This window comes from Callospermophilus lateralis, chromosome 9, assembly GCF_048772815.1.
Source record: "Callospermophilus lateralis isolate mCalLat2 chromosome 9, mCalLat2.hap1, whole genome shotgun sequence".
NCBI lineage: Eukaryota > Metazoa > Chordata > Mammalia > Rodentia > Sciuridae > Callospermophilus > Callospermophilus lateralis.
Genome location: NC_135313.1, coordinates 31,405,216 through 31,432,023, shown reverse-complemented (window position 1 = coordinate 31,432,023; position 26,808 = coordinate 31,405,216). Strand labels below are relative to the sequence as shown.

At 38.1% G+C, this 26,808-nt stretch overlaps 1 protein-coding gene across 1 annotated transcript in view; it reads left to right on the top strand.

Annotated features, from left to right (window-relative positions):
* Nucleotides 1–7,530, top strand: part of Cd28 (CD28 molecule) — a 29,595-nt gene extending 22,065 nt beyond the window's left edge. The window contains exons 3-4 of the mRNA XM_076866439.1: nucleotides 1,258–1,382; nucleotides 7,375–7,530. Of these exons, the coding sequence (XP_076722554.1) occupies nucleotides 1,258–1,382; nucleotides 7,375–7,503 (254 nt within the window). The 3' untranslated portion in view covers nucleotides 7,504–7,530. The remainder of the gene's footprint in view (nucleotides 1–1,257; nucleotides 1,383–7,374) is intronic.
* The last annotated feature ends 19,278 nt before the right edge of the window (nucleotides 7,531–26,808 follow it).

Genomic DNA, 26,808 nt, shown 5'->3' with positions numbered 1-26,808 from the left:
TAGAACAATAATTAAAAAATGTATGCTCAGTTTTATATTTAATTCTAACATAATTCCAATAAATGTTTTTTCTCCTATGCTAAACAGAGGTATGCTGGAGAAAAATCAAATATTAAACAAGAAAAGAACAATTAACTTAATTTGGGAGAATAATTTTGTGTTCTTGAAAAATAGAGGCAATTAATGTGAGAATGTTTGGCTTGCTGAATTCCATTCAGATATCTAATTTCTATGATGTCCAGGCTGAATAGTTTGGTTGGGTCAAGTTAAAGCTTAAGAAAATATGCTTTAACTTGGCCCAACCAAACTATTGGTTTGAAGTGAAGAGCAAATGTTTTTCTTATGTAAATGATATTCTACTTTAGGATAGTACTTCACGCACACACACACACACACACACACACACACACACACACTTATGCACACAGTATATCATTTCTAGCAGAAATGGAAAGGACACCAGTGATCCTTAGTAATCTTCAAATCTACTTGCATATTATAAATATGAGTAGATTTGGGGGAAACAAACAAACAAACAAACAAAAAAACCCATTCCTAGGCCCAACTTTGAGAGACTGATGTAATTGGAATGAGTTGAGGAAGGGGTGTTAGATATTGTTATATTTTCAGACTTTCTCAGACAATTCTAATGTGCATCTCGGATTAAAAAATCAATACACTAGATAGTTTTTGTTGTTCTTTCCAATTCTAATTGTCTCCAATTTTGACTAGAACTCTACACATTCCTTCCCATGTTTGGATACCTGATGGTATAAAGTGACTTTTTCACCACAACATAAGGTGTTAGAGTTGAAGCTAAACATTTATCTTTGTATTACCAGCCCAGATTTTTGCCATACTAGATTGATAATTTTCTTAAGGTTCGAAAACATGTATATTATTTAACTTATTCCAAAAATATAGCTTAGGATCTGGATAAACTGGCTTCTCGTGGGGGTAGGGTATGGAATTGGATTAAGACCATTGGAAGTCACTATTTTGAATCACAAAGTGAGTTCAACAAAATCAGGTGAATGCAGTTGTACCAGTGTACTACCCTAACTTCAATCTTGAAAATGGACCATTCTGGTCAGTGGTGAGGTTGGATAAATCCCAAAGATGAAGTCTACACATTCCAAGCTCATGATGTTTTGCTTATTTTTTATCTCTTTCGCATTCTTCTCTAATATTCAGAAGAAACGAAATGTACTCACTGCCATTCCTGTATCATTTAATCCACTCTATTCTATTTTTCAGAGAATAATATTTGTCCTGGTGTCCCATCTCCTGAGTCTCCTAAGCCCTTTTGGACACTGGTGGTGCTTAGCGGAGTCCTGGGTATCTATAGCTTGCTATCAACATTGCTCCTTTGTTATTTATGGGTAAGAGATGCTGCACTACTTTTATGGAACTTTTCTACTACACATGCAATCTGAACATATTAAGAATTTTGCCTATGTGATTTATTTTCTGTTAACCATGTGATTATTATAATTTTCTTTTCCCACTAGGCTTACATAGGTTCTCTTTTCATCTTGTTCAACTTTATCTTTTATTTTCCAGAAGGCACTGTGTAGGTGGCCAGGTAGAATAAGAAACCAAATGGGCAAATAGGGGTGGGGTGGGATTAGCAACAGTTATCTTTCTTCTTCCCAGTTTGCAATTTAATTATGACACACACAACAGCTTTAACATATATAAGGTTCAAAAATCTAGACAACTCAGGAAATTAAGCAACTGAAGTAAAGGGAGAGCTTTGGTTCAGGTTTAAAAAGCATGAGAAACTTGGCTACTGAAATTGTGTATTCAAACCTAGAAGAAACTAGGTCTGTTTATCTGAGTCATATATTTTTCTCTCCTCTGAAGCAGTTGAATGGTGTGAGGCCAAGCATGGGGTTGTCATTATGAAACTACAATGGGAGTCAGACTTTTCTGAGCTCTCACCACTGAATTGGAGTTGATCAATTTTTGCAAAGGCTCGGGTGATTAACTTGGTATATTGTTCTTTACCTTCTTCAATGTTGAATTTTTGGCCCAGGTTTGAACACATTTTAATGAACATATCCACCATTGAGAAGGGACCTCCTTAACAAGGATCTCTTCCTTAGACACCTTCTTCTTATTACAGATGCCTCAGGTATTGATTTTGTGTGGTTTTCGCATGTTTTTCTAGAAGTTAAATGCATACATGAGCCATTTATTCAATGAGAAATGCAGGCCTCTCTAGATAAAGGATTGTTTCTCTTGTTATTCTCAGTTTATCTGGTATTAAGTACATTTAATGCTTGATGAATGCTTACTGGATTATTAGATATTGGGATAAATGAATAATCCTTATAGAGGCCAAATTAAGGACTTAAATAAGCCTACCTAACATGTGATACTCATCTCCGAGGCATAATCCATTGATTTAATTAAGCCACAGATGGTCTGTGATTTCTAGAAGCCATGCCACATGGAATCTATTTACTTTTCCTTGGTGTGGGGATGGAAGGTCTTGCATTCAGAGTTATGCTCTTCTTCATCCAGTCTTAGAGCCTTTTAAACTCTTGTTGGTCTCTAGTCAAAGTTGGCCCATCAATTATTCTCCATGCATTCCTCACAGTTCAGAAGATCCTAGGGGGCAGACGAATGTTCATCAAGCTGCCTGTGGCCTGATCTGTACCTTCTGCAGGGCAGGGGACAAAGTTGCTGCTTGTTCCTGGGAATTCTTTGTACTAGATGCCATTTTGGGAATTGGCCTGGCTTGCCTTTTGCAACTTGCTCTATCCTGATAGGGTGAGGGGCGGGTGGTTAATATAGTAAACTATTGCCTAAGTTCTGCCTCTGATGTTAGTCAAGTATTTTCATCTTTCCAGATCATGGGGTCTTTATCCCAGGTATCTTCCAATTTTAATCCTCTGTGGTGATTGCCAATGATTTCGGAATTTTTAGAATTCTTAGTTCTTTTTTTTTGAATTCCTGGCCATTGACTTTTAGGTCCACTGTATGGCTTTCCAATTCTTTCATTGGGAATCTCAACTTCCTAACTTAAAGGCCAGGCACACCCCTCCAGGAAAGGCCTCCCTAAGACATGCCTACCTAGCTCAAAGTAATTTGCTAATTTGGGAACTGCTTTAACTTTTTAGGGCCAAAAGGGTACTATTCATCTTTTAGACCTTATTGTAAATATGCATTAGACTGTCCGTTACTAAAATGAGGCACTAATTTGTTGAGTGACTGGAATCGCCCAAAAGAACAAATATAGCTTCGCATTTTCAGTGAGTTTAAGCATCTTGCTTTCAGTTCAGACATACCATAGATGCTCTGGGTTTTTCTTGGGCAAAACTACTAATTTACAGTGGGGTTCATCTTATTTGTCTTGAAAAAACATACTTTGTCTCCCTCTATCTCACAAGCTCCCTGTAGATTGGACAGTCTTAGTGCTTGGCATTCCTTGTGGTCTCTTGTAGTCAAATCAAATTTTCCAGTAAGAAATCCTTTATTATCATCTTAAGCTTAGGTCCTTGGATTCTCAAAATATACCTCTGTTTAATAGAATAACTTGGCATTTTTACCAGGATCAAGTCTTTTCTTGTTACTGCTGTTTAAGCAACGAGCTAGGCATGGAGACCATCAGGGAACTGGAAATTGTTCCATTTCCTGGGTGATTTTCTGGGATCCTATTTTTGGCTGGTCCTATGGTAGACCTTGTTGAAAGTTTCTGTTTTCTGGAACTTCCTGAGGGCCCTTGATGTGCTACTGTAGGCAGTTCTAGGCTGAGTGGGTTTTTGGGAGCAGCTGTAGATTCTATCTCTGTTCTTGACCTGATGTTGACACTTGAGTAAATAAAAAGCTTCTCTTGGTCAGGCTGCCATGGGCCAGCACCTGTTGCTTTCATTCAATTCTCCATTCATGCAGCTGAGCTGGGTAAACCTGTTCCTTTTCCTAAACTAAAGAGGCTTTTTAAAAACAAACAAACAAACAAAAAAATACATGTCTTCTCTACTGTGGACCATAATGTGGAGACATGAATAGCATGTGTACAGATAATATCTGCCTTAAGTCCAGTAAATTCTTTTTTAAAAAATATTTTATTAGTTATTGATGGACCTTTATTTATTTATATGTGGTGCTGAGAATCGATCCCGGTGCCTCACACATGCTAGGCAAGCACTCTACCACTGAGCCACAACCCAGCCCCACAGTAAATTCTTGAAGACTGATTCTTTGAATAGATTGCTTTATACATGCCCTATGTGTTGCTGCTCCTCCCAGAAAACAGGTGGATAAGGGAGAGGTGGAGGGAAGGGCAAAGGGCAAAGAGCAAGTGATCCTGAAATCACACATCTTTCATAGACATTGGTGAAGGGGTGGAGTCGATGACACAAACACACAGACACATTAGGTGGGTCCTCTGGCCATGTGCTAGATGCACATGGGCACTGAGGGTTCTGGATAGTATTCCCATCCACGCACCTGTCATTCCCATCCTGCTGTTGTGTTTAGAGTCAGGATGACATTAACTAAATCCACTATTTGGTAATTGTTTGAGGGTGAGGATGGGAACCAAATGCAGCAGATCTTACATTATTTTTGTGTGAACTCTGGAGTGCCTCAGAAGACATCTTTATTCTTGGGGTTCCCTCTACTGTCTATAGTTTTGTTCAGGTGTCAGAGACAAGGGCAGTCACTTGGGAGTTTGGCAAAGGTATTGGAGTAAGCATGAAAAATGCTTCCTAGGTATCAGAAGCAGTAGCCTTCTATATTTATTTGGATGCCGACATTTCCTTGATCTCACCACTGCCCTTCTGTAACTCTATGAAGACAGTTCTAGTCTTTTATTTCTAGTAAGGATGTAGAAGTAAGTGATATTGAAGAGCAACATCATTCAGATGCTTGGCTTCCATGTGTATCTCTATCCGAATCAATCTCCCTATTATGTATGTATTATGTTCTTCTCTCTTCTTAGATCCAGCCAGATAGCTCATCCATTAACTCAAATCTTAAATAGCCAGAGCTGAATTTTTAACCTTCTTTTTCCAATCTACTTCTCCCATTGTCTTGCTTTACATCGATGGAGGGGACACTATACTTCTGGTCAACTAGGCTCAGATCATCATCACCTTTGGGTTTGAGTAAGGAGGAGTCAAGCAATTTAATAATATTCTTTCTTATTTGGTGATATGTTTTATATCCATTACTTTCTTGTCATTCCATTTTTTTTTCCCATGATCAGACGGTTTAGGTCAGAATTTTCCAGTCTTGGCACTAGTGAAGTTTTGTGCTAGATAATTCCTTATTAGATGCCCTGTACAGGATGTTTAGCAGCATCTCTGGCATTTACTCACTAGATGCCAGTAGCATACCTTTCCATTGTGACAACCAAAAACATCTTCACACTTTTCCAAATGTTTCCTGGGACAGGTGATAAGGGAGCTCAAGACGTCAAGGATAAGGCCTAGGAGGTCTGGCTTGGGCAACTGTCATTTACTGATATAAGAAACACTGGGAGAGAGAGAGATTTTGAGGGAAGATCTTGAGTTTCATTTTGGACAGGTTGAGTGTAGAGTGCCCTTGGGGTCTAGTCCTAAAGTGCCAACTGCAGCTGGGATGTGAATGAGATTGCCTAGGGAGAGAGGATAAAGGAAGTAGAGAAGGCCAAGGATCAAGCAGTGAGAAATTCTAACATTGAATGGCAAAAGAAGCCCAGAAGGAGTGACCAGCAAGGTAGGATGGATACCAGGATGTCACAGAAGACAAAGAGGAGGTGTTTCAAAAAGGAGAGAGCTATCAACAGTACAGTCATCTTTGGTGTCCATATGGAATTGGTTCCAGAACACCCTCAAATATCAAAATCCATGGATGCTCAAATCCCTTATATAAAATAGAATGATATTTGCATATAACTTATGCACATCTTCCTGTGTACTTTAAATCCTCTCCAGACTTATAATACCTAAAACAATGTAAATGCTCTGTATATAGTTGTGTGGTTTAAGGAAGAATGAAAAAAATTCTTTAATTAAAAAAATTATTCAAAAATATTTAAAATAATGTTTTAAAAATATATATATTTTTAGTTACAGGTGGACACAATAGCTTTATTTTATTTTTATGTGGTCCTGAGGATCAAACCCAGTGCCTCATGTGTGCTAGGCAAGCACTCTACCACTGAGATACAACCCCAGCCCTAAAAATCATATTTCTAAAAATTATTTAGAATTTTAAAAATTAAAAAAGTTTTAATTTTTTTAAGAAAAAAATTATTTAAAAATATTTTCAATCTGTGTTTTGTTGAATCCATGGATGGAGAACCCAGGGATTCAGAGGGTTGTGTAGGATGGTGCTGAGAGTTGAAGAGGATGAGGGCTGAACATGTTAGTTGCACTTAGTAATGTGGAGAGCAGTGTTTTTGAAATCTTTCTCTAGCATTCTGTGCCCCTGTAATAAGGAAGTTGTGAAGGGGTCAGGGAGGAGAGCATGGAAATGAGATCAGGACTGAAGTCATTTACTTATGTGCTTATTCAGGTTTCTTTTCATTCATGTCCAGTGTATCTACTTATGCATCATTTTGTGTGCCAGGAAATAGGCATTCTTTTTCCATAATAGAGAATTATGAATTCAGAAATCCAGATGTTTTTCTAATTTTAGAATACCTATGGGACTTTGGTCAAAACTGTACATTTTATCATTGTATTGATATACAAATGATGCTCCTCGCTCTGGGACAAAAATTTTGCTAAGATTCTTGGTGCATGTAACTCTTGCTTCAGGTTCAGGATCCTTCCTTTTCCCCTCAGCCCTGGTAGGAGTTCCTCCTGAAGAAGATGAGCCCTGGGAAAAGAGATGGGTAACCCAATAGTCTTTACAGAAATACAGGCACATAAAAGTGCAGGAATGTAACTAGTTATCCAGGACTATAAATCTCCATTAATTTGGACTTCAGTGTTTTGAATTTATACTCACTCCAGACTCTGGAGGAGCTAAAGGTCCTTTTTGGTTGATTATGGAAATGTGGCATGTTAAGCAAATGACTAATGTAAAAACATTACAATGGTAATGCTTCATCCATTCAGAGATGGATTAATTAATATCAATAGAAAATAGGTTATTTAGATATACCGTTGCACTTCAGGTCAAATGACAGCTTTAATAGTGATATCTATATGATCCATTTCTCTAAAATATTTTCTTTGATTGAGATTTTTCAAGTTAATTTAGAACAGCCAATAGTGAGTTGATTAGTCTATCTAAGTCTGAGGTGCTCAAGAAATGCTTGTGTTTAGCAACGTCTGATAGTTAATATTCTCAATAGATGTCTGCAAAATCTTAGAACGCCTCTCCTAATATCTCCCCCATGTCCTTCCACATTAACACTTCTTTTTCCTGCAGACGAAGCGTCAAAGAACCAGGCTTCTTCAGAGTGACTATATGAACATGACTCCCCGGAGGCCGGGGCCCACCCGCAAACACTACCAGCCCTACGCCCCAGCACGAGACTTTGCAGCCTACCGCCCCTGACAAGGACGCCTATCCAGAAGCCAGCCGGCTGGCACCCCTCCACCCACACAACATCAATGCTCTGGATAGGAAAGGACTGATTTATCATCAGCCGGCTGTCTCAAGCCCCTGTTGAGCCACCAATACCAATTTTTATTGAGATTGTGGATGAAATATCAAGATCATTTTGAGACTCAGTTAAAAAAAATATCCTATGGCAGGCTAAGTCTTGCAGGGCCATGACCCACATTCAAACTTATCATGTATTTATTGACTTGGTTGAAGAGTTAGAGTAGAAAATGAAAAGTGAGTGGATTCTGTTAGCTTTTGGAATCCGCTTCCAGGGTTCTGGGCTGAGCCCTCTTCTCTTCTCAATCCCCTGCACATCTCAGTCAACAAAGTGTGATATCCAGGGCTATTTTAAGTGGAGAAGAAAGGCTAGAAAGCATTCCCTTTTAAAGTGGGTGTTTAGCCCTGCACAGAACTCAACTCAAAGTAGATCAAGGACTTAGGTATTAGACCAGAGAACTTGCATCTACTAGAAGAAAAAGTAGGTCCAAATCTCCATCATGTAGGCTTAGGAACCAACTTCCTCAACAAGACTCCTAAAGTGCAAGAAGTAAAATCAAGAATCAATAAATGGGATGGTATCAAACTAAAAAGCTTCTTCACAGCAAAGGAAATAATCAAGAATGTAAAGAGAGAGCCTTCGGAAAATCTTTGCCACCGGCACCTCAGATAGAGCATTAATCTCCAGGATATACAAAGAATCAAAAAACTTAACACCAAAAAAAAAAAAAAAAAAAAAAAAAAAAAAAAACAACCCAAATAACCCAATCAATAATTGGGAACTGAATAGGTACTTCATTGAAGAAGAAATATGAACAGTAAACAAATATATGGAAAAATGTTCAACATCTCTAGCAACTAGAGAAATGCAAATTAAAACTACACTGAGATTCCATTTCACTCCAGTTAGAATAGCAATTATCCAAAATACAAGTAATGATAAATGTTAGCGAGAATGAAGGAAAAAAGGTTCACTCATACATTGTTGATGGGACTGCAAATTGGTGCAACCACCCTGGAAAGCAGTATGGAGATTCCTCATAAAACTTGGAATGGAACTACCATTTGACTCAGTTATCCCACTCCTCGGTTTATACCTAAAGGACTCAAAATCAACATACTACAGTGATGCAGCCACATCAATGTTTATAGCAGTTCAATTCACAATAGCCAAGCTATGGAACCAAACTAGGTACCCTACAACAGATGATGAATGAATAAAGAAAATGTGGTATGTGTGTGTGTGTGTGTGTATGTATATACATACACACACACACAATGAAAAAATAGCTCAGCCATAAAGAATAAAGAAATTATAGCATTTGCTGATAAATGGATGGAACTGGAGAATATTGTGCTAGGTAAAATAAGCCAATCCCAAAAAACCAAAGGTGGAGTGTTCTCTCTGATATGTGGATGCTAGCACATAATAAGGGATGGGGACAGAGGAAGAGAAGTTCATTGGATCAGACAAAGGAGAATAAAGAGGGAGAAGGGATGGGAATAGGAAAGATGGCAGAATGAATTGGACATAAATTTTCTATGTTGGTATATGAATATATGACCAGTGAAACTCCACATCATGTACAACTGCAAGAATGGGACCCTAATTGGAATAAGTTATACTCCATGTATGTATGATATGTCAAAATACACTCTACTTTCATGTATATCTAAAAAGAATAAATATATGTATGTGTATATATATATATATATATGTAAATAAAATAAAATGGGTGTTTAGGGTGGATATAGGTTAGAGTCTCCCACTCATGAAATGAGCCACTTAGTTTCTATTTAATACTTGTTTTCATCTTAGTTCAGAAAGATGTAGACATTGTTTTTGACAAAGTTTGGGCATTTTTAATCATTTTGACCAACAAAATTCCCTTAAAACAGCTCCAGGACTTGCTTTCTCATTCCTTCTAATGGAATTCAGTGTTAGCCTCCACAGCCTGATTTCAAAAGAATAAAATAGCATAACTAATTTTCCCCATCCAGTAGAATGTGTCAGGAAATAAGGTCACTTGATTTCAAAAGTATGTGAATACTATGAAGGATTATTTGCTTAGTGGCTCATTCCAGCCAACCCTGTATGTTTCAGCTTTGCACATTGGGTCACTTTATTATCTGCAGGGATATATGAAGTAGAATGGTGACAGAGAATTCACAGAAGAAGTTATGATACTGTGAAAAAGGAATTGAGCATTCAGTATGTATGAGGGCTGAGTTCCAAGGAGCTTCTTTTAAAGAAGGCAAAATAAAAGGGAATGAAGCAGTTCTTGCCTTGTGCCAAGGGGGCTGACATTGGGTAGAATTTTTCCTGTGAATGCATCAGACAGAAAGAGCATTGGTTGGAGCTCCTCTCCAGGGATTGCGTGCATTGGGCTCAGAGCTGCAAAACTCTGTGGGCTCAGCTACCTGTGTACCCTGGAGATACATTTGAGGTACCCTTGACTTGGAAGACTATTTTGAAGTATGACTTTTGAGAGAACACCAAAGTTCTCAGGAGACTTTGCAAGGCTTAACCCTGGAATGACCATGGATATTTTTCTGCCTTCATTTGAGTCAACTGAAATATGTCTGAGACCCTGAAGAATGTCTCTACTGTCACCTTTACAATTTCTCCAGCTCTTTGGTTTAGTTGGTTGTTAGAGGAACCTAGGTTTTAGAGGCAAATAGACCTGGTTCAAATCCTATTACTAGTTAGACATTCTTAGGCAAGCCATTGCTCATCTAAGTCTGTAGTTCTTCAACTATTAAGTGGACACAATAACCACAAATTTCTGTTCCCATATTATAATCTCCATGAGGCTTGTCCAAATTTGACTTTGTTTTAACTGTTCTTGGTATTTGTATCATGCCTGATAAACCATGTTAGTTCTTGTTATTTTTGCCAATATTTTAAGTTTATAAATGTTATAATTTATTGTTTTATAGATGAATTATAAAATTAAAGTGGACAATGACCTAAGAAGGGAGGAAACATGTAATATAAGTTTAAATTCAAATTTATGAGTTACTATAAAATTGGTTAACTTCCATCATTTTCTCGTGTCTTGGAATATTTTATATTGTCATGAAAAATTGGGCATTTCTCCCCCACTTTTCTCTACATTAAGAGGTCTTTAAAAAGCTTTTTAATGGGTATAGGTGGGAGGAGTAAGAATGTTATGATTCTAGATGAAAAATATTATATTCTGGTTGATTTTTAAATCCAAAGAAGGTCAAACTCAGCAGTAGTTGGGTAATGAAGCACTATTGAAATTAAACTTGCATTTGTGCCAGCTTCCTGGCACACAGTGTTCTTTAATCCAAGTTATCATATTGTATTTGAAGAGCTGGAGGACTCTCAGAAAGGGTAATGTCACATAAATAAATGATTTTTTTTTTTTAAATGGAAAGATTTGATCTTTGGTAGTCAACGATTTTGTTTTCTAACTGGAAAAGTAGGCTTACTAAAGATGAATCACACTTGAGATTTTTCTTACTCACTCTGAACAGAACCAAACCAGAAATGTTACACAGGGAAGTCCATTTTCACTATTAGTATGAATGAAGAATGGTTTAAAAACAGTGGTTGGAGTAATGCTTTGGCATTTTTGGTAATTATGAAGAATAACAATATCAGTTGCTGCTATTATTGTAAGAGTCTTATAATTAATGATGCTCCTTTAATTTTTTATTGTGAACTCTCTTATTTGGGGTTGAGCATGCCAATTTAAAGAGAACACGTAATGAAGGGAAGGGAGGGAGGGTGGGGATAGAAAAGACAGTAGAATGAATCGGACATAACTTTCCTATGTTCATATATGAATACACAACCAGTGTAACTCCACATTATGTACAACCACAAGAATGGGAAGTTATACTCCATGTATGTATGATAAACAAGAATGGGAAGTTATACTTCCAATCTTGTGGTTGTACATAATGTGGAGTTACACTGGTTGTGTAAGAGAGACAACATATATATTATATTCTATGTGTTGAGTGATAGAATTGCCAGACTGTGGTGTGCCTGCTTTAAATTTGTTCTTTGATATTGTCTTCAAGGCAGAAACGCTTCACTTTGGCAATGAATCTGGAGAAAACTTGCTACTTGAAAGAGATGTGGGTAAATCCTTTTATATCTCTGTTTTAGCCTTTTTAAGGCCAGACTTTCTAATATTAGTTTCATTTCAAACAAGGTACACTTCTGATTAGTTCTCTTAACTTCTGTCACAGTTCTCATCAGCCCAATGGTTTACCTCTCTGAAATATCAGGCTGGGCTCACCTGTGCTTTCTGTGTGCTGGGAATGCTCCAGGAGAGAGCATGAACTTCAGTCCTGAGTCTGTCAATCCCAAGGATTAACTGAGGCTCCAGTCTGCATGGCAATTTTAATGGGCATATCAGTGGCCAAATGGATGTCTGATTTTTCTTCCCAGTTTTGCCCTGCTAGATGGGAACTTTAGCAGACTTGGGGACTGATCCCACAGAGTTAAATTCGCCTACATGTTGGAGGTTGGAGATGGTGCCAATGATGGATCTAGAACCAGAATCATCACTGCCATAGACCTACCATTAACCCAGGCCAAAGACAGTGGCATAGATTCTTTTAAGACTGGGGTGAATGAGTCTGTGGTCTCTGTGAGGTCATTTAAGGCTCAGAAAACCTCTCTCTCTTAAGTATGTCTATGCATGATTTCTGACAGGTTTGTTCCCATCTCGGGGCTTTTACACATATTACTTCCTTTGTCTGGAATGTTCTTCTTGAGATATCTACTTGGCTTGATCCCCCACCTCCTTCATTCCTGGCTCAGGTGTTATCCTCTACCTTAGTTAATTCCCAATCCCACCACCCCAAACAGACTCTGTCTGCTTTCCTTCCTTATTTTTTTTTCCCAAGGTGTTTTACCACCTCTTACACTAGATGTTTACTCATTTGTTTTTTGTTTCCCCAAACTAGACTGTAAGCTCCATAAGGCAAATCACTCTGTTTCCTTTTATTACTGTATCTCCAGTGCCTAGAATAGTGCTTGAAGTGCATTAAATATTTGTTGGCTGAATAAATAATTTTCATATGGGTTTATGAATTAATGGCAGTTTAAGTGGTCTGGTCACACTCTGAGAAGGAGAGAGCCATTTTTATTTTCCATTTTTTCAAGGTCAAAACCTCATTTTATTAGAGAAACAGGCGGCAAAACATATACACAGCCAAATCTGGTGAAAGAAAAACTGATGAATGTAAGTTAATTTACATTTTAGAAATTTTTGTGCAGTGTGGAAAACTAATACTGTTAGAAAGAATCATCCTTAATAAACCACAGTCTGGAATAACTCCATTTTCCATTGAAGTCTCCAAATTCCCTCTTGCGAGAGCATTAACTATGTTTTAAACATATCTTTAGCCTAAGTCTTCTGAAAATGTTGCCTTTATAGTTAAAATCTCATCCTACTGCTGAACTGCTGCTCTTTCCTATGGAGTAATTGTACCCCAACAAAATCTGCAAATGCCTGGTCTGGCTCTGATTCAAAGGGACCTCAAAAATGGAAATGCTGAGGGGGCTGGGGTTGTGGCTCAGTGGCAGAGCGCTTGCCTCACACACATGAGGCACTCAGCACACACAAAAATAAATAAACAAAGTAAAGATATTGTGCCCATGTATAACCAAATTCTTTTTTTTTAAATGAGAATGCTGAGGACAGAAAACGTCAGCATCTTCCCTGTCAAACTCATGTCACAATTGAGCACTCTAATAGCTTGCAAGAGTTTCAAAACTAGAGAACAACAAAAAAGAAAGCAGGGTATTTGGAGCAAGCTGAAGATTTGCATACACACGCACATGCACACGCACATGCACACAAACACACACACACACACACACATTCTGCTATCATCTCCTGAGGGCAGGCTTTAAACAACATACATGAGAGCTTGATAATTCATTTAGCAGCCTCTGCTTCCTTGTAATTTTTACACAATGAGTTCATCTTCAAGCTGATTTAAAACTTATTAAACTTAATAAAGTTCATGCAAGCTTGAAGAAGATGAGCTAATGTATCTCCCACTACTCAAGAAAGAGGGAATCAGTAATTCATGGATGGTCCAATTTCAAACCAATTAGAAAGGAACCAGAGTGGTAAAAAATCGACCATTAAATAAACCTGCTCCATAAGCACTCCTTTATCGTACTAATAAAAATAGCACAACCTAGTGCTGTAATATAGTCCCAGTACCTTGAAATTCAAGATCAACTTTATCTAACAAACCTCCCACCATGTTCTAGTTACATAGTCCAATCAAATAGATCTAGTTCCTTTTCCAACAGCACCTTCTGTCCTTTCTTATCTGGAACAGAGACAATGGATGGGTAAGAAAAAAATCAAAGAAACTTCTGGGTCCTTTGCAATGGGGGCCGGATCACCACACCAAGCACTAGCGAATGGGGTGGTCTAGGAACCACATCATAGCCTTTTTGGTAACTTTGTGTCTCCTGAGTTCTATTTGTGTCTTCTGTACTGAGGCACTGCCTAACCCTTGACTTCTTGGCAGAGGTGCTTAAAGTTTGGTTCCTCAGGAATGCATATGAGTGGCTGGACCTCTCCACTTTCTCTGATTTGACATCCCAGAAGAAATATGTTTTCCCTTTGAAGATTCACTGGCTTCCAGCACATAGAGACCCAGGCAACTGCCCAGAGCAGAGTGTGGCTCACTTTCTCAGCATATCTTTTTTTCATTTCATGGTGCTTGAAAATCACTTGGGATGATATTTGAGACATCTGAGAATTACCATCTTTTCTAAGCTGATTTCATTCTAGGTGCAACACCAAGGGCCAGGTGTGTTTCCCAAAGACCATTTCCCTGTTTTATTTGTCTGTTTAAACTTTATGAAAGGGTTTGGAGTATCAGAAATTCAAGGTGACAAGAAGTTGTAAAAAGTTGAAGTGATCTCAGGGTAGGGTGGCTTGGATTTTACTTAACACTTCACCGGGGAGAGTTAGTTATCTCAATGAGAGATTTAAACTCTGTCTCCAAAGAACAAACTGTGAACTGGGTGGAAATGTCAGTTGAGAAAGAAGAGCAGCAAACAGCTTTGTTTTCCTATAGTTGTGGTTTTACATGGTGATGATGAAAATATGCAGCATGAACTCCAGTTGTTATCTGAGTGAGCATCTCTGCCAACGCTGAAGGATATGTGTGGGTGTCACCTGCAAGCAGAGACAGAGAGAGAGAGGGAGAGAGAGAACAGGAGGGAGGCCCTGCTTTGGAAAGAAGAGCCAGCTAACAATGATCAACAGTAACAAGTGATGCTGTTTATCTCATGAACTTTAGATTCTATTTCCTTCCCCTCACTAATCTCCACATCTGAATTTAGTCTGAGGACTAAATCTATGAGTGGCTTAGTGACAGAGGAAGGGGGTGGAAAAAGTTGACTTGAATGGACATCAGGACAGTTGCCATAGTCAGTCATTTCTCCAGTCTCCTGGGCACACACTTAACAAGTGCTAGTTAGCTTCCAAAGTAGGGATTTTTGCTAACTTTGGCAAACCCGTGACATATCACACAGGGCAAAAAAACTTGAGGTTTTTTTCCACTCCCAATGCTGTGCAAGTCTTGGTTCACTAGCTTTACGTTTCTCCCTCTTCTCTTCCTCTTCATTCATTCAATAACTATTTAGCTCTGAGGAGCGGGCTAGGTACTGGGGATGTGGCAGAGAGCAACATGAACTTTATTATTTCTGCACTTATAAAGTATAGAGTGTGTACTTTGTATATCCCTTTGTTTCTCCCTTCCCTGCATCATTATATTCTGCTCCTCAGCGAAACCACTTAGTCTTGATTGTGGAATTTAGACTTTAATGTGGCTACCAGTCAGTCTTTGCTTATTGGTTTGTCTGAAATTTATTTTTCCGAGATTCTTACTTAATAGCTCTCACACTTTTCAGGTCTTAGACCAGGAACTAGCATTTTTTTTTTCTATAAAGGGACAGATGATAATCATTTGAGGCCTTGTGTCTGTACCGTCTCTTTTAGATACTCAAGCCTGCCATGATGTACAAACTAGTCACTGACTATATGTAAACAAATGAGCATTCCAATAAAACTTTATTTATGAGCATTAGGACTTTAATTTTATATATGTTTCATGCCAGTTAACATTACTGTTCCTTTAGTCCCACCCCCCAGCCATTTAGACCATGTATAATCCATTCTCAGCTTGCAGGATGGACAAAGGCAGTCAATATTTCCTTTCCCTGGCTAATCTCCACATCTGAATTTAGTCTGGGAACTAAATCTATGAATGGCTAAATCTATGAGTGGGATTTGGTATGTGAACCACAGTTTGCTGACCTCTGACTTAAACCTAACCCACAATTTTAGTTGTAAGCTTGTCTTTGAGTTCGAATCACCAACTATCTGGTTATGGTTGGAAGGAATGAGTTTGGATATGTATTAAACCTTCTTAGGAGTTCTAAGTGTCAAGTATCTGTTTTTTAAAAAATGTTATTTTAGTTGTTGATAGACCTTTATTTTATTTACTTATATGCAGTGCTGAGAATCAAACTCAATGTCTCACACATGCCAGGCAAGTGCACTACCGCTGAGCCACAGCCCCAGTGCCTCAAGTATCTGTTTTGAAAGAAAGACATGGATCAATGAAGGAAGAAGGAATCTTATCCAGTAGAAAGTCATTTTAGGGAGAAGAAAAAGAAAATTAAAAATAAAGGGAAGGAGTAGTTGTTTTAGGATGAAAGAGTCCTCTGTATATTATTGCTAAAAGTCTAAAATTCTGGGGAATTGTGGTTATACTTTTCTCAAATCCTCTTTGCTCTTTCTTCTCTTTTCAAGGCATCAAATCCTTGTAATCTCCAAGGAAACAGAGTAAATTTCTATTCATAGTAGTCTGGGAGCAGAAAAATGGCCTGTGTCCAAAGTAATGAAAAGGACCAATTTCCCTGCTAATTCTTTCACATTTAGCACACCCAGATCCAACTTGGGGTGGGTGGAGCAGAGATCCGAAGCAACTGTCTCAGGGCTGGCCTCCTACTTTCTATCCATCTCACTTTTTCAATCTGCACTTAGCTGCCATTTTAAGTGAGCAAGAGTAAATCTGTCCCCCATGAATCTAAACGAAGGCTCAGCATTTCATAAGTAACTGGTGGAATTGCTTTTATTCTGACACAGAAAGTCCCTGACTGGATGTTTACTATTCCTCATCCCCATCTCCCATTCCCATCTACAGCTGCTAGTCACACCCAAGGTACACATAGTCCTTCCTGGAAACTGCCCAGTATATGGGGCACTCTGAGCCTCACATCCATTCACACCATCTGGGCAATTTAAAAATAGGCCCGAATGTAGCATTTAGCCTGGTTTGTCCAGCCAAGAACAGGAAATTGCCTCCAAAAGGTCAGATGATTAAGATTATTATGCCAACAGTAATGAAAACAGTCATTGCCAGGATGGATAATCCTGACTCCCTCCATGACATTCAAGTTCTGAGTCTGGCGAACAGCCTCAGGAACTCTAAGACTTTTCTTCTCCAGAATGAAGGGCCACTGTGGACATTTATGCATGGTGTACTCTGCTCAAGAGCCCTTAGCAAAGGGTACAGAAGGGGCTGAAGTCCAGTCAGACTCCCTTTTTATAATCTATGTTCCATAAAGGAGAGAGCACCTTTGTCCAGTGTAGAGGCTTTAAGGCCCCCACAGGATGCTTGACTTTCTGTTACTTGGTTACTGAGCTTTATAGAATAAGTTATATCCCCATCCTCAAACTGGGAATGACCAAGGATGAATTAAAAATGAGGCAAACCAAACCAAAACAGAAAAGAATGGTTCTTAACACCATAAACATTTCTCTCTGGGTCCCTCCTTTTAGTCCTTCCTTACCCTCATCTCTGCATGCTTTCAATTGATTGGTTTTTCTTGACATGATTCAAGGGAGGTTAGTAATGTGAGAATAAACTTCCTGGTAGAGATTTCAGAGGGAAAACAAATACATAATTTTTTGTGACCTTTAGAACACTTGGTTTGGAATTCGTTCTCGAAGTCCCTGGATTTTTTCAGTTAAGGGCAGAATTTACTTTATTTCCTAGTTACTGCTGCACAAGGGAACTAGACTAAATGACTTCAAGTGTGATACCTATAATAGTTTTCACGTTCCATGTTATAACTTTTGCAGACTTATCTTCCACAAATAAATCCACTTGCTTTGTATTCTTCTCATCATCACATTTCTAAGTTATATAGTTATAAATACTTTATTTTTGAGATTTTAATCAAGATTATTTGAACAAATGTATAATTTTCTGTAACTACCATATTAATTAAATAAAAATTATAAATCACTTTCTCTTAAGGAAATAACAAATTTTATTTGTGGGCTTAGGCTACATATATTGAAAATTCTGTGCCATTTGTGGTTTTTTTTGTGTGTGTGGATTTAATCTGAAAGACACATTATAGAATGAGAAACTGTTCCATATTTTTTTGTTTGACATTTTCCAAAAAAAAAAAAAAGAACTTCTTGATGACATAAACTTAGAGATTCCTGAATTCTTCATAGTGGACTATATCTTGAATAAGATAGATGCTCAGAACATCCTGATTGAATGAATAAATGAATATATAAATAAATGAATATTTTTCATTTGACAAATATCCAAAAGCTGTTTTGTTTTTGACAAATTAGATGAACTAGGTATTATGAAAAGACTTGGGAAAATTGAGAATATTGATAAACATTTACAATTTTACAAACTGTTGAAGTGTATTCTACTTATATGCCTCTTAGGATATTTTTCAGGCACTCAGAAGCAAAAGCTGTTTACTGTTCCTTTGCAACAAACAGAACTCTAATTGGGTTGCGGTTTTTTTTCCTCTCTATGTATTTTCCAGGAGTTCCAAGGAGTGGATAAGGATTGGTTTAAATCATAGTAGTTGCAGCCTTCTCATTAATGACTGGTTTAGGCATGGAAGCATGATAGAATTCTGACCCAGAACCTGATGGTGTATTCTGAGGGGCCAATGGAAAAGGTCTCTTTGCTATTAAAAGAGATATTTGGGAATAAACCATCTTCTTTCAATTAGCCTGAGAAGACATATTGAGTTAGGGAGAGGAGGAAGAGGAAAAGAAACTGGGACCCGAAGACATTGTTGAGCTACAGCCTGAACCAACCCTGAGATGATACTTTCTTCAACTTATTGACATGTGAGACAATTAATAGTTTTATTCTTAAGCTGTTTGATTTGGATTTTTCTATTGCAAGAAGCTTAAAACATTATCATGACTCCTTCATGTTTGTACGATGTATATAAATACTCATAGATTATTTTTTTGAATATACAAAGGAGTTGATTCAACACTATCTTATCCTATTTACCTGTTCAATTATTAGTCTCTGAATATCCAGAATAACTAAATGTTATCAACACATCCATATTGGAGTATATGTGAAATTTGGCAAGTTTCTTCTTTGAACACTGTTATGGTTTGGATGTGAGGTGCCCCCCAAAAACTCATGTGTGAGACAATGCAAGAAGGTTTAGAGGAGAAATGATTGGGTTATGAAAGCCTTAGTCAATCAGTGAATTAATCCCCTGATATGGATTAACTGAGTAGCAACTGAAGGTGAGTAGGATGTGGCTGGAGAAGGTGGGCTTTTGGGGTGTGTCTTTGGGTTATTTATTTTGTGTCTGGTAAACAGAGTCTCTCTCTGCTTTCTGATTATCTTGTAAGCCACTTCCCTCTACCACATTCTTCCTCTATGATGTCCTGCCTCACTTCCAGCCCCAAGGAATGGAGCTGACCTTCTATGGATTGAGACGTCTGAAACCATGAGCCCGCAAATCAACTTTTCTTCCTCTAAAATTGCTCTCATTGGGTCTTTTAGTTACAGCAGCAAAAAAGCTCACTAAAACACACACATTGCCTATTGGGGGTGTTGTGGTCACTGACTAGCAGAAGATACAACTCCCCACAAAAGAGATCATTAAGACTTTTTTTCCTTATCTTCCTATTGTCATGTGAATTGATGAGAAGGAGAACCTCCTGGAAGAAGCCTGGTAACTTCTAGAGGATTTTTTTTGTTTGGGTCCTGTGAACCATGCATGTGTTCAATAAATGGGCACTGAGAAAGATAGAAAGAGATTTGACATAGCCTTAACCTCAGAGGTTGAGGAAATAACTGGTCATAAAGACAGTATACACTAAGTTCCAATTACATGATAAGCAATTGAAGTTCAGGTCCTAGACTGAAATAAGGATTATTATACACACATCTTTTAAAACTTGTAAGAAGTAGAGATACTTTGAGGAGGAGTACTTGCATTTTTAATCCTTACAAATGTTGCCAATTTGCTCTGCATAGAGATTCTAATGATAGATGTTCTCATCAGTCACATACAAGACAGCCTTTTACCTCATTTATTTTTGTTAACAGTGCTATTGACACTTTTGATCTTTGCCAAATTTATAGTTTAAAATGGTATCTCATAGTCAAGATAATTTGCATTTCATTTTCTACAAATCAGATTTACCATCTTTTCATGTAGTTAAGAACCATTTGTGGTTCTTTTCCAGTGAAATGTCTGCTCATATTTTTTGCACTCTTTTTTAGTTGTGCTGTTGGCTTTTTAATGCATGACCCCCTTAAGGAAATTAGCCTCTCACTTGTCAAGTTATGATTATTGGTTTATTGTTCCTTCATCAGCATACCTAGTCTATGCTTTGTCCTGAACTTAGCATAGGAGTTAGATATAGGTCCTGTCCTTAGGAAGCTCCCAGGGTAAGGGAGCTATGGTACTTCTCATGTGGCTCTCTGGTTTATGATAGAACTATACTCAGGGAGTTATTGTAGTTCAAAGATGGGGCATCAGTTACTGCATAGATGGAGAGGGAGAGGCTCAGGGAAGAAGCACTCATGGAGTGACACCAGCTGTATCTTAAAGGATAAAGGAGGCTTAGCTAAGTGATGAAGCAGGGAATTACATTTCAGGTGGAGAAACCAATCTGAGCAAATGCACAAGCATGTGAAGTCAGGGTGTCAAAGAGCAGGTTAATTGTGACAGAGTGAGGAGATGAGACTAGCTGTATGGATTGACATCATATTAACACAAACTTTATGCCAAGGAATTTGGGCATTAATTCAAAGCTAACAAAAGATATATGGTTAAACTCAGCATTTAAAAATCATTATTTACAATATAAAAATCAAGAATCTTGCAATATAGAAATCTACAAAATGAAAACTAAACACTTTCCTTTTCCTTATCCCCCACAGTTTTATTCTTCAGAGGTTTCCATTTTTGAAAGTTACTTATCTCCATAACTCTTAATATGTTTTTATCCCTATTTCTTGATTTGTCAAACTTAACAAAATTTGTGGAGTCTCCACTGTGAAAGACTTCTTCTAACTCTTACCTTTCCAATTTTTTCCCCACTGGGGGAAGGTTTTAAGCACAGGAGGCACCCAATTGGATTTGAATTTTGGAAAGATTATTTTGCTAGCATATGAAGGTGGTTAGGCAGCTGTTTCAGTAAGCCAAGCAAGAATGCAGGTTGGAGGAATGGGGTTTTTGAAAGCACTTAATGGATAGAAAGTTGAGAACCAGGGGGTTCTAGAAGCTAGAGGGAGGAAGAAGATCACCCCTGGGTTTTGACTGGTTTCATGGCAGGGGTACTTATACTCTCCAAAAAATGTATGCAGGAAAAGAAAGTCAGTTTTAGTAGGGAGGAAAGATGTTGAATTTTATTTTGGACATTTTGAATTTGACATGTTTTAGGAATCTAGATAGAGAAGCTCTATGAGGCAGCTAGATGAAGAGTTCTGGCACCTACATGTGAGCAGAAATCAGGGAGATTTGTAACTTTTTCATTTTTATTCATTTTCTCATTCCTGCATTCCTTCCTTCATTTAAAAATTACTTAATGAATGCCTTCTATGAGCTATATGCTGGCTATAAAATGGAGAGAGAATAAGTAACTTTCCTCCTTTCATAGAGTTTTTAAGCTGGGGGAGAAGATAAGATATTAGCACATAATCTCACAAAGACATATGTAATTATAGATTGTGGTAGGTGTTACGAAGAGAAAACTCAGGCTTATGTGAGAGAGTAATAGTATGAACCAAATATAGACCAAGGGGTGGGTGGGAAACATATGGCCAGCAAAGCTTCTCTGGGTCTGAACCTGCTGGGTCTCTAGCAGTTAAGGCAGGTGAGCAGAGGGCATTTGAAGAGGAAGTAATGGGTAAGCCCAGTCCTAATTTTTGTGGAGATATAATATTCGCTTCTTAAACTGTATACTGGTTACTATTCACTCTGAAAATGTGCTATATACATATGATTTGCATACTTTTCTCTTTGGTTCTATATTAGTAAAATCTTTTAAAAATTTATCAAGTTCTTATTCCATAAATTTATTTTTCTTGTCTTTATTTCAGCATAAATAATGCATTCTATTCAAGACTTGCCACATAATTTGTGTATCAGTGACTATAATATTAAGCTAAACAACTTGTCTTCAATCATTTTTATTCTTAGCCTCAAATGAGATTGTGCCTTTATCTCAAATGGTCATAACATAGTCTCCAGAGATAATAGTTTTAAAATTATTATTTATGGACTTCGTCTTCAAGTCCATACAGTTTTGTTTTTTGTTCTAATTTCCATGTATTTTATTGAAATGGCACTTCGGTTGTGTTTATTTTCCAAATACAGTTTATTTTTACACAGAAAACTCATTTATTCTAAATAAAAATATTTTAAAAAGTTAAAACATAAAACATCCACATTTAAATCTGTTTCTCTTTGTAATAATAGGAAGTAACAGTCAATAACAAATACCTATAGCTAGAACTAGTACAGAAATAACTTCATTTTCTGTCAAATTCCACAATTTGCTCTTTGAGGATCTTCTGTGGTTTCACTTACCTCTTCAAATGTATCTTTTGGAATTAAATGTAATTGCTTTAATAGTATTTAGTTGGCATTCCCATCTATCTTAGTTTAGTCTGCAAGACAAATTACCATAGATTGAGTGGTGTAAGTAACAGAAATCCATTTCTCACAGTTCTGGTGATTGGGAGTCCAAGATCCAGTGTCTGAATAGGACCCACTTCCTGGTTTGCAAATGGCCATTTTTTGCTGTGTCTTATGATGGCAGAGAGCAGGAAGAGGGGAAGCAAGCCCTCTCTAATCCCATCACAATGGCCCTATTCCTATCATCAAATTTCCTCCCAAAGGCTCCACTTCTAATATCATCACATTGAGGGTTAGGGTTTCAACACATCAGTTCTGGGGGAACACAAACACACAGTCCATAACACTATCATGAGTTCAAAACAAACTGTAAGGTCACATTTAATGTGTTTTAACAAGATGTCTTTTCACAGAACTATAAAATATTTTGTATATAATTGTTGAATCTTTTCTAAGAATGTCATCACCATCAACATATTTGAAGTCATGTCCCCTGATGCTGAATACAAATAGAGTCCTATGTGGCTTCTGTCATTTGGGAGTCAAAATTCTGTCTTATATACATTATTTTTTCCAACCATGTTAGTGCCATTCTCAAAGACTTGCCTTGACAATTGAAAAAAATTATTAATATAAAACTAAAATTGTTTTAATATTTGGAGATTTATGTCAAGTATATTTGTATTGTTATAAACACAAAAAATATTTGCTATTCTACCCTTTGATTTCCATGTAGTTGCCCATGTAAATGGAATGGCAACTAAGAAGTGCTGTCCACCAAGGCACTCCTGCAGCTGCTGAGGAGTTTGCTTGTGATGGCTCACAAGAGTCTCTCCATGGGAATCGTTCCCTGCTGAAGGGAGCTGCTTCACCCCTGGTCATGCTGTTCTCCCTGGGAGCAGCATCTGTCCAATAACTTGTCAATTTGGAGGTGCTACCATTGGGATAATTCAGAAGTGCCATCAATACATGCTCCATAACTTTCAATAGTATTAATGAAGGCTTCTTTTTAACTGCAACTGCATCAGAGTTCAATTTCTTTCTTTTTTCAATTCTGCTTCCCTTGCTGTCCCTCTCCACTGAGTGTTTTCCTCTATAAAAATGATTGAATTTCAGAATCTCAGCCTGGCATGACCTTTTCACAAGTGCACATGTATACAGAGAACACTGAGTACCCAGTCTTCAAAGGGCTTGAGAAAGAGCGTCCTGACCAACTACTTCTGACCCTTTGCTACAATGTATTTTGGATGGGAAGGAGTGGACTTTGGAGGATTTGTTTTCTGCAAAGCAAGATTTATTCTTCTCTTTGTGCAAAATGCACAGAGATGCCAAAACAAATCATTAGAGCTTGCACTATATTCCTTCCATAAGTGGCCATATATGCACAAATCTGTTGACTCTTTCCTACAAGTAACAGGTTCTATGAGTGTCTTTGTTTACACTGATAAATAGTGCCCAAAGGTATAAGGAATTTTTACTACTTACATAACCATATTATATTATCTACTGACATGTAACAAGCTATCCTAAACTTACTTGCAGAAGACAATAGATGATGGTGATGATGATGATGATTTCCTCTTACAGTTCTAGGGTTGAGGGGGTTTAGCATGTTGGCTGCCAACTAGGATTTTAAGGGATGCTGTAAGTTGGAGGCTGTTGGCCCATGCAGGACTGTTGGCCCATATATCCTGGGCTTCACAACAGTGGAGCAGCAGGGTTTTCAAGGGTCCCTTAAGAGAGCAAGGCAGAAGCTGTTTGCCTTTGAAGTCAGAAGTGAGTCACTCAGACCAGCCCATGTTCAAGGAGAAGAGAATCTTTTGCTTCTGCCTTTTGCTTCTGTTCCTTCCAGATATAATCTCCACTCTCTTCCCCCTTTCTCCACAAGAGAACAAGACTCTTCTTCAAGTTGGGAGGCGGATCATAACTTTTGAAAGAGCTGTATTCCAAGTGAAGGAATAATACAATGAAGCAACCCATGGCAAAGTGGAAAGGTCATTGGACTGAGAGTCAGGAGACTTGATTTGGTGACTACTTTGCTATGTAAGATCAATTTAACCCTCTCTATGTCCTTAGAAGACTGGAGGGGGAGACATCAAAATGGTATCAATGTCCTTACTTCCTGGATCTCCCTTCATTTGTATTCATCTTATCTAGAGATTAAACCACGCTGGCAGCATGCCAGGGCAGTTGTCCCTTTTCATGTGAGACAGCTTGTGCAGTAATTCTTGAGACAAGATAAAAAGACAAAACCACACACAAAACCCCTTGTTCCTTATTGAGAAGTGTCCTGAAAATGAAGATAACTGCTGCAGCCAATGCTAAAAACTTTTGTTTGCAAGTGACAAACATGACTTGAACAAGCTTAAGTAGTAAAAGGAGATTTGTTTGTTCATGTGGCTGGGATGTGGGGGGGACATGGAACCAGGACCCCATGTTCCTAGGACTCTCTACCTTTTGCATCTACTTCCTTCCAGATATAAGCTCCACTCTCTTCCCCCTTTCTCTACAAGATCAGGCATACTTGGTAGTTGGTCCTATCGCCTGTTGGGCCCACTATCACATCAGGAGAGTGATCAAAGAGGAAAAAGACGATCATCCTCTCAGATTCCTTATGAAAAAATCATGGAGTCATCGTGACGTGCTCAACTTAGATCAAGTGCCGATGGAAGGGAATCTTCTGTTGGAAGAAGAGGAGCAGGGTGCAGGAACAGTTTCTGAAGAATTATTGTCAGTTGCGCCACTACTCCTTTGTGTCTAACACAGATCTAAGAAAGATCTGCTCAGCTGGGTGCTGTGGCACGTGTCTGTAATCCCACCAGCTTGGAAGGCTATGCAGGAGAATCCCAAGTTCAAAGCAAGCCTCAGCAATTTAGCAAGGCCCTAAGCAACTTAGTGAGTCTCTGTCTCACAATTAAAAATAAAATAAAATCAAAATAAATCTGGTTCATCACAAGGAAACAGAAGGTTTAGAATGTCACATTGTTTCATTCACTGGAAAAGTTTCATGAGTATTTCTCTCTTTTTTCCATTTAATTAAAGTATACGGTGGTCCTGTTGATATGATATACTGAAGTCACCACCAAGTTCAAGTGTTCATAATTGTTGGATGGCACATAAGTCCTTGAGGGAATCTTTTGAAAGTCATGAAATCTCTTCCCTGACAAAAGAACACACACATAAACTCGTTCTTATTTTTTTTCATGGTATTTACCATGGTTCTTAGACTTGTGAAGTATTCCTGATAAGACAATGCAGAGGACATATTGTAAGAAGGAAAACTGTATATCATTACGGTGTTGTGAATTTGAACAAATGTCAAGGGATCTACTGTTGATTGCCCTAGGAAAGAGTATGTTTGATTCCATCCTCATGTTGGATCAGTTCATAGGAAGATACATAAGTCTGAAGTAATTTCTGTTTAAACAAAAAGAAAGTTTTAGTTAGTGGCCCATGTATGTCCAGAAGTCAGTTTGACATACTGCAGACAAGATACTTGGAAACTATGTTTGATTTTGAATTTGTTTTTAGTCTTTGAAGTCTTTGGGTAGAAGGTAGATAGATGGGTTCCATTTTATGAGGCCCAGAGGTATGTGGACCAGTGACATGAACTTCCAGAGGGACTAATTCAAGACTGTTGAAGTTCTATCTCCTTTCATTCCAAAATGGTGAGTATTGTATGTTGAAGGCAAGAAGGAGGTACTTTGGTCAGGCTCATTTAAAATATGGGACCAGGATATATAGTCCCCAAATTTCTCACCCCAGGTCAGTGGGAGGGAGAGAGGCCTGGTCTCTTAGTGGCAACATGGTTCCCAAAGGATATTCCCCTCTCTGACATCAGAGCCTTTGCTAACAACTCATTTCTTCTAAAAGGAACCAGTCTTCTCTTCCTCTTAAGTTTCTTAAGACAGTGGTGTGGAAAATGGTGTACTATTTCTTTCCCAACTACACAGGAAAAGCAGGAGCACAAACTTCCAGTAATGGACTACCTTCTTACATACAATGCTGAAGTAATTTTCCTTGCTATGCTGTAAAGGCTGACTATTGGAGTTGACTATGTGCCTTGGACATCTCTTCCATATCAGTTCAAATCTTCTCAACCATGCCTGTATCTTTCCCCCCACTTCATGGAGGAAAACAGCTTCATGTAGTTTCAACTACATGATAGCACCTCATCTCAAATGCACCTGGGTGCCTCTCATCTGCTCTGGGACTTCTGGACTAAAGTGTAGACCCCTCAGAATCACACTCAGTGCACATATATGCTTGCTGGGTTAGATTATGTCCTT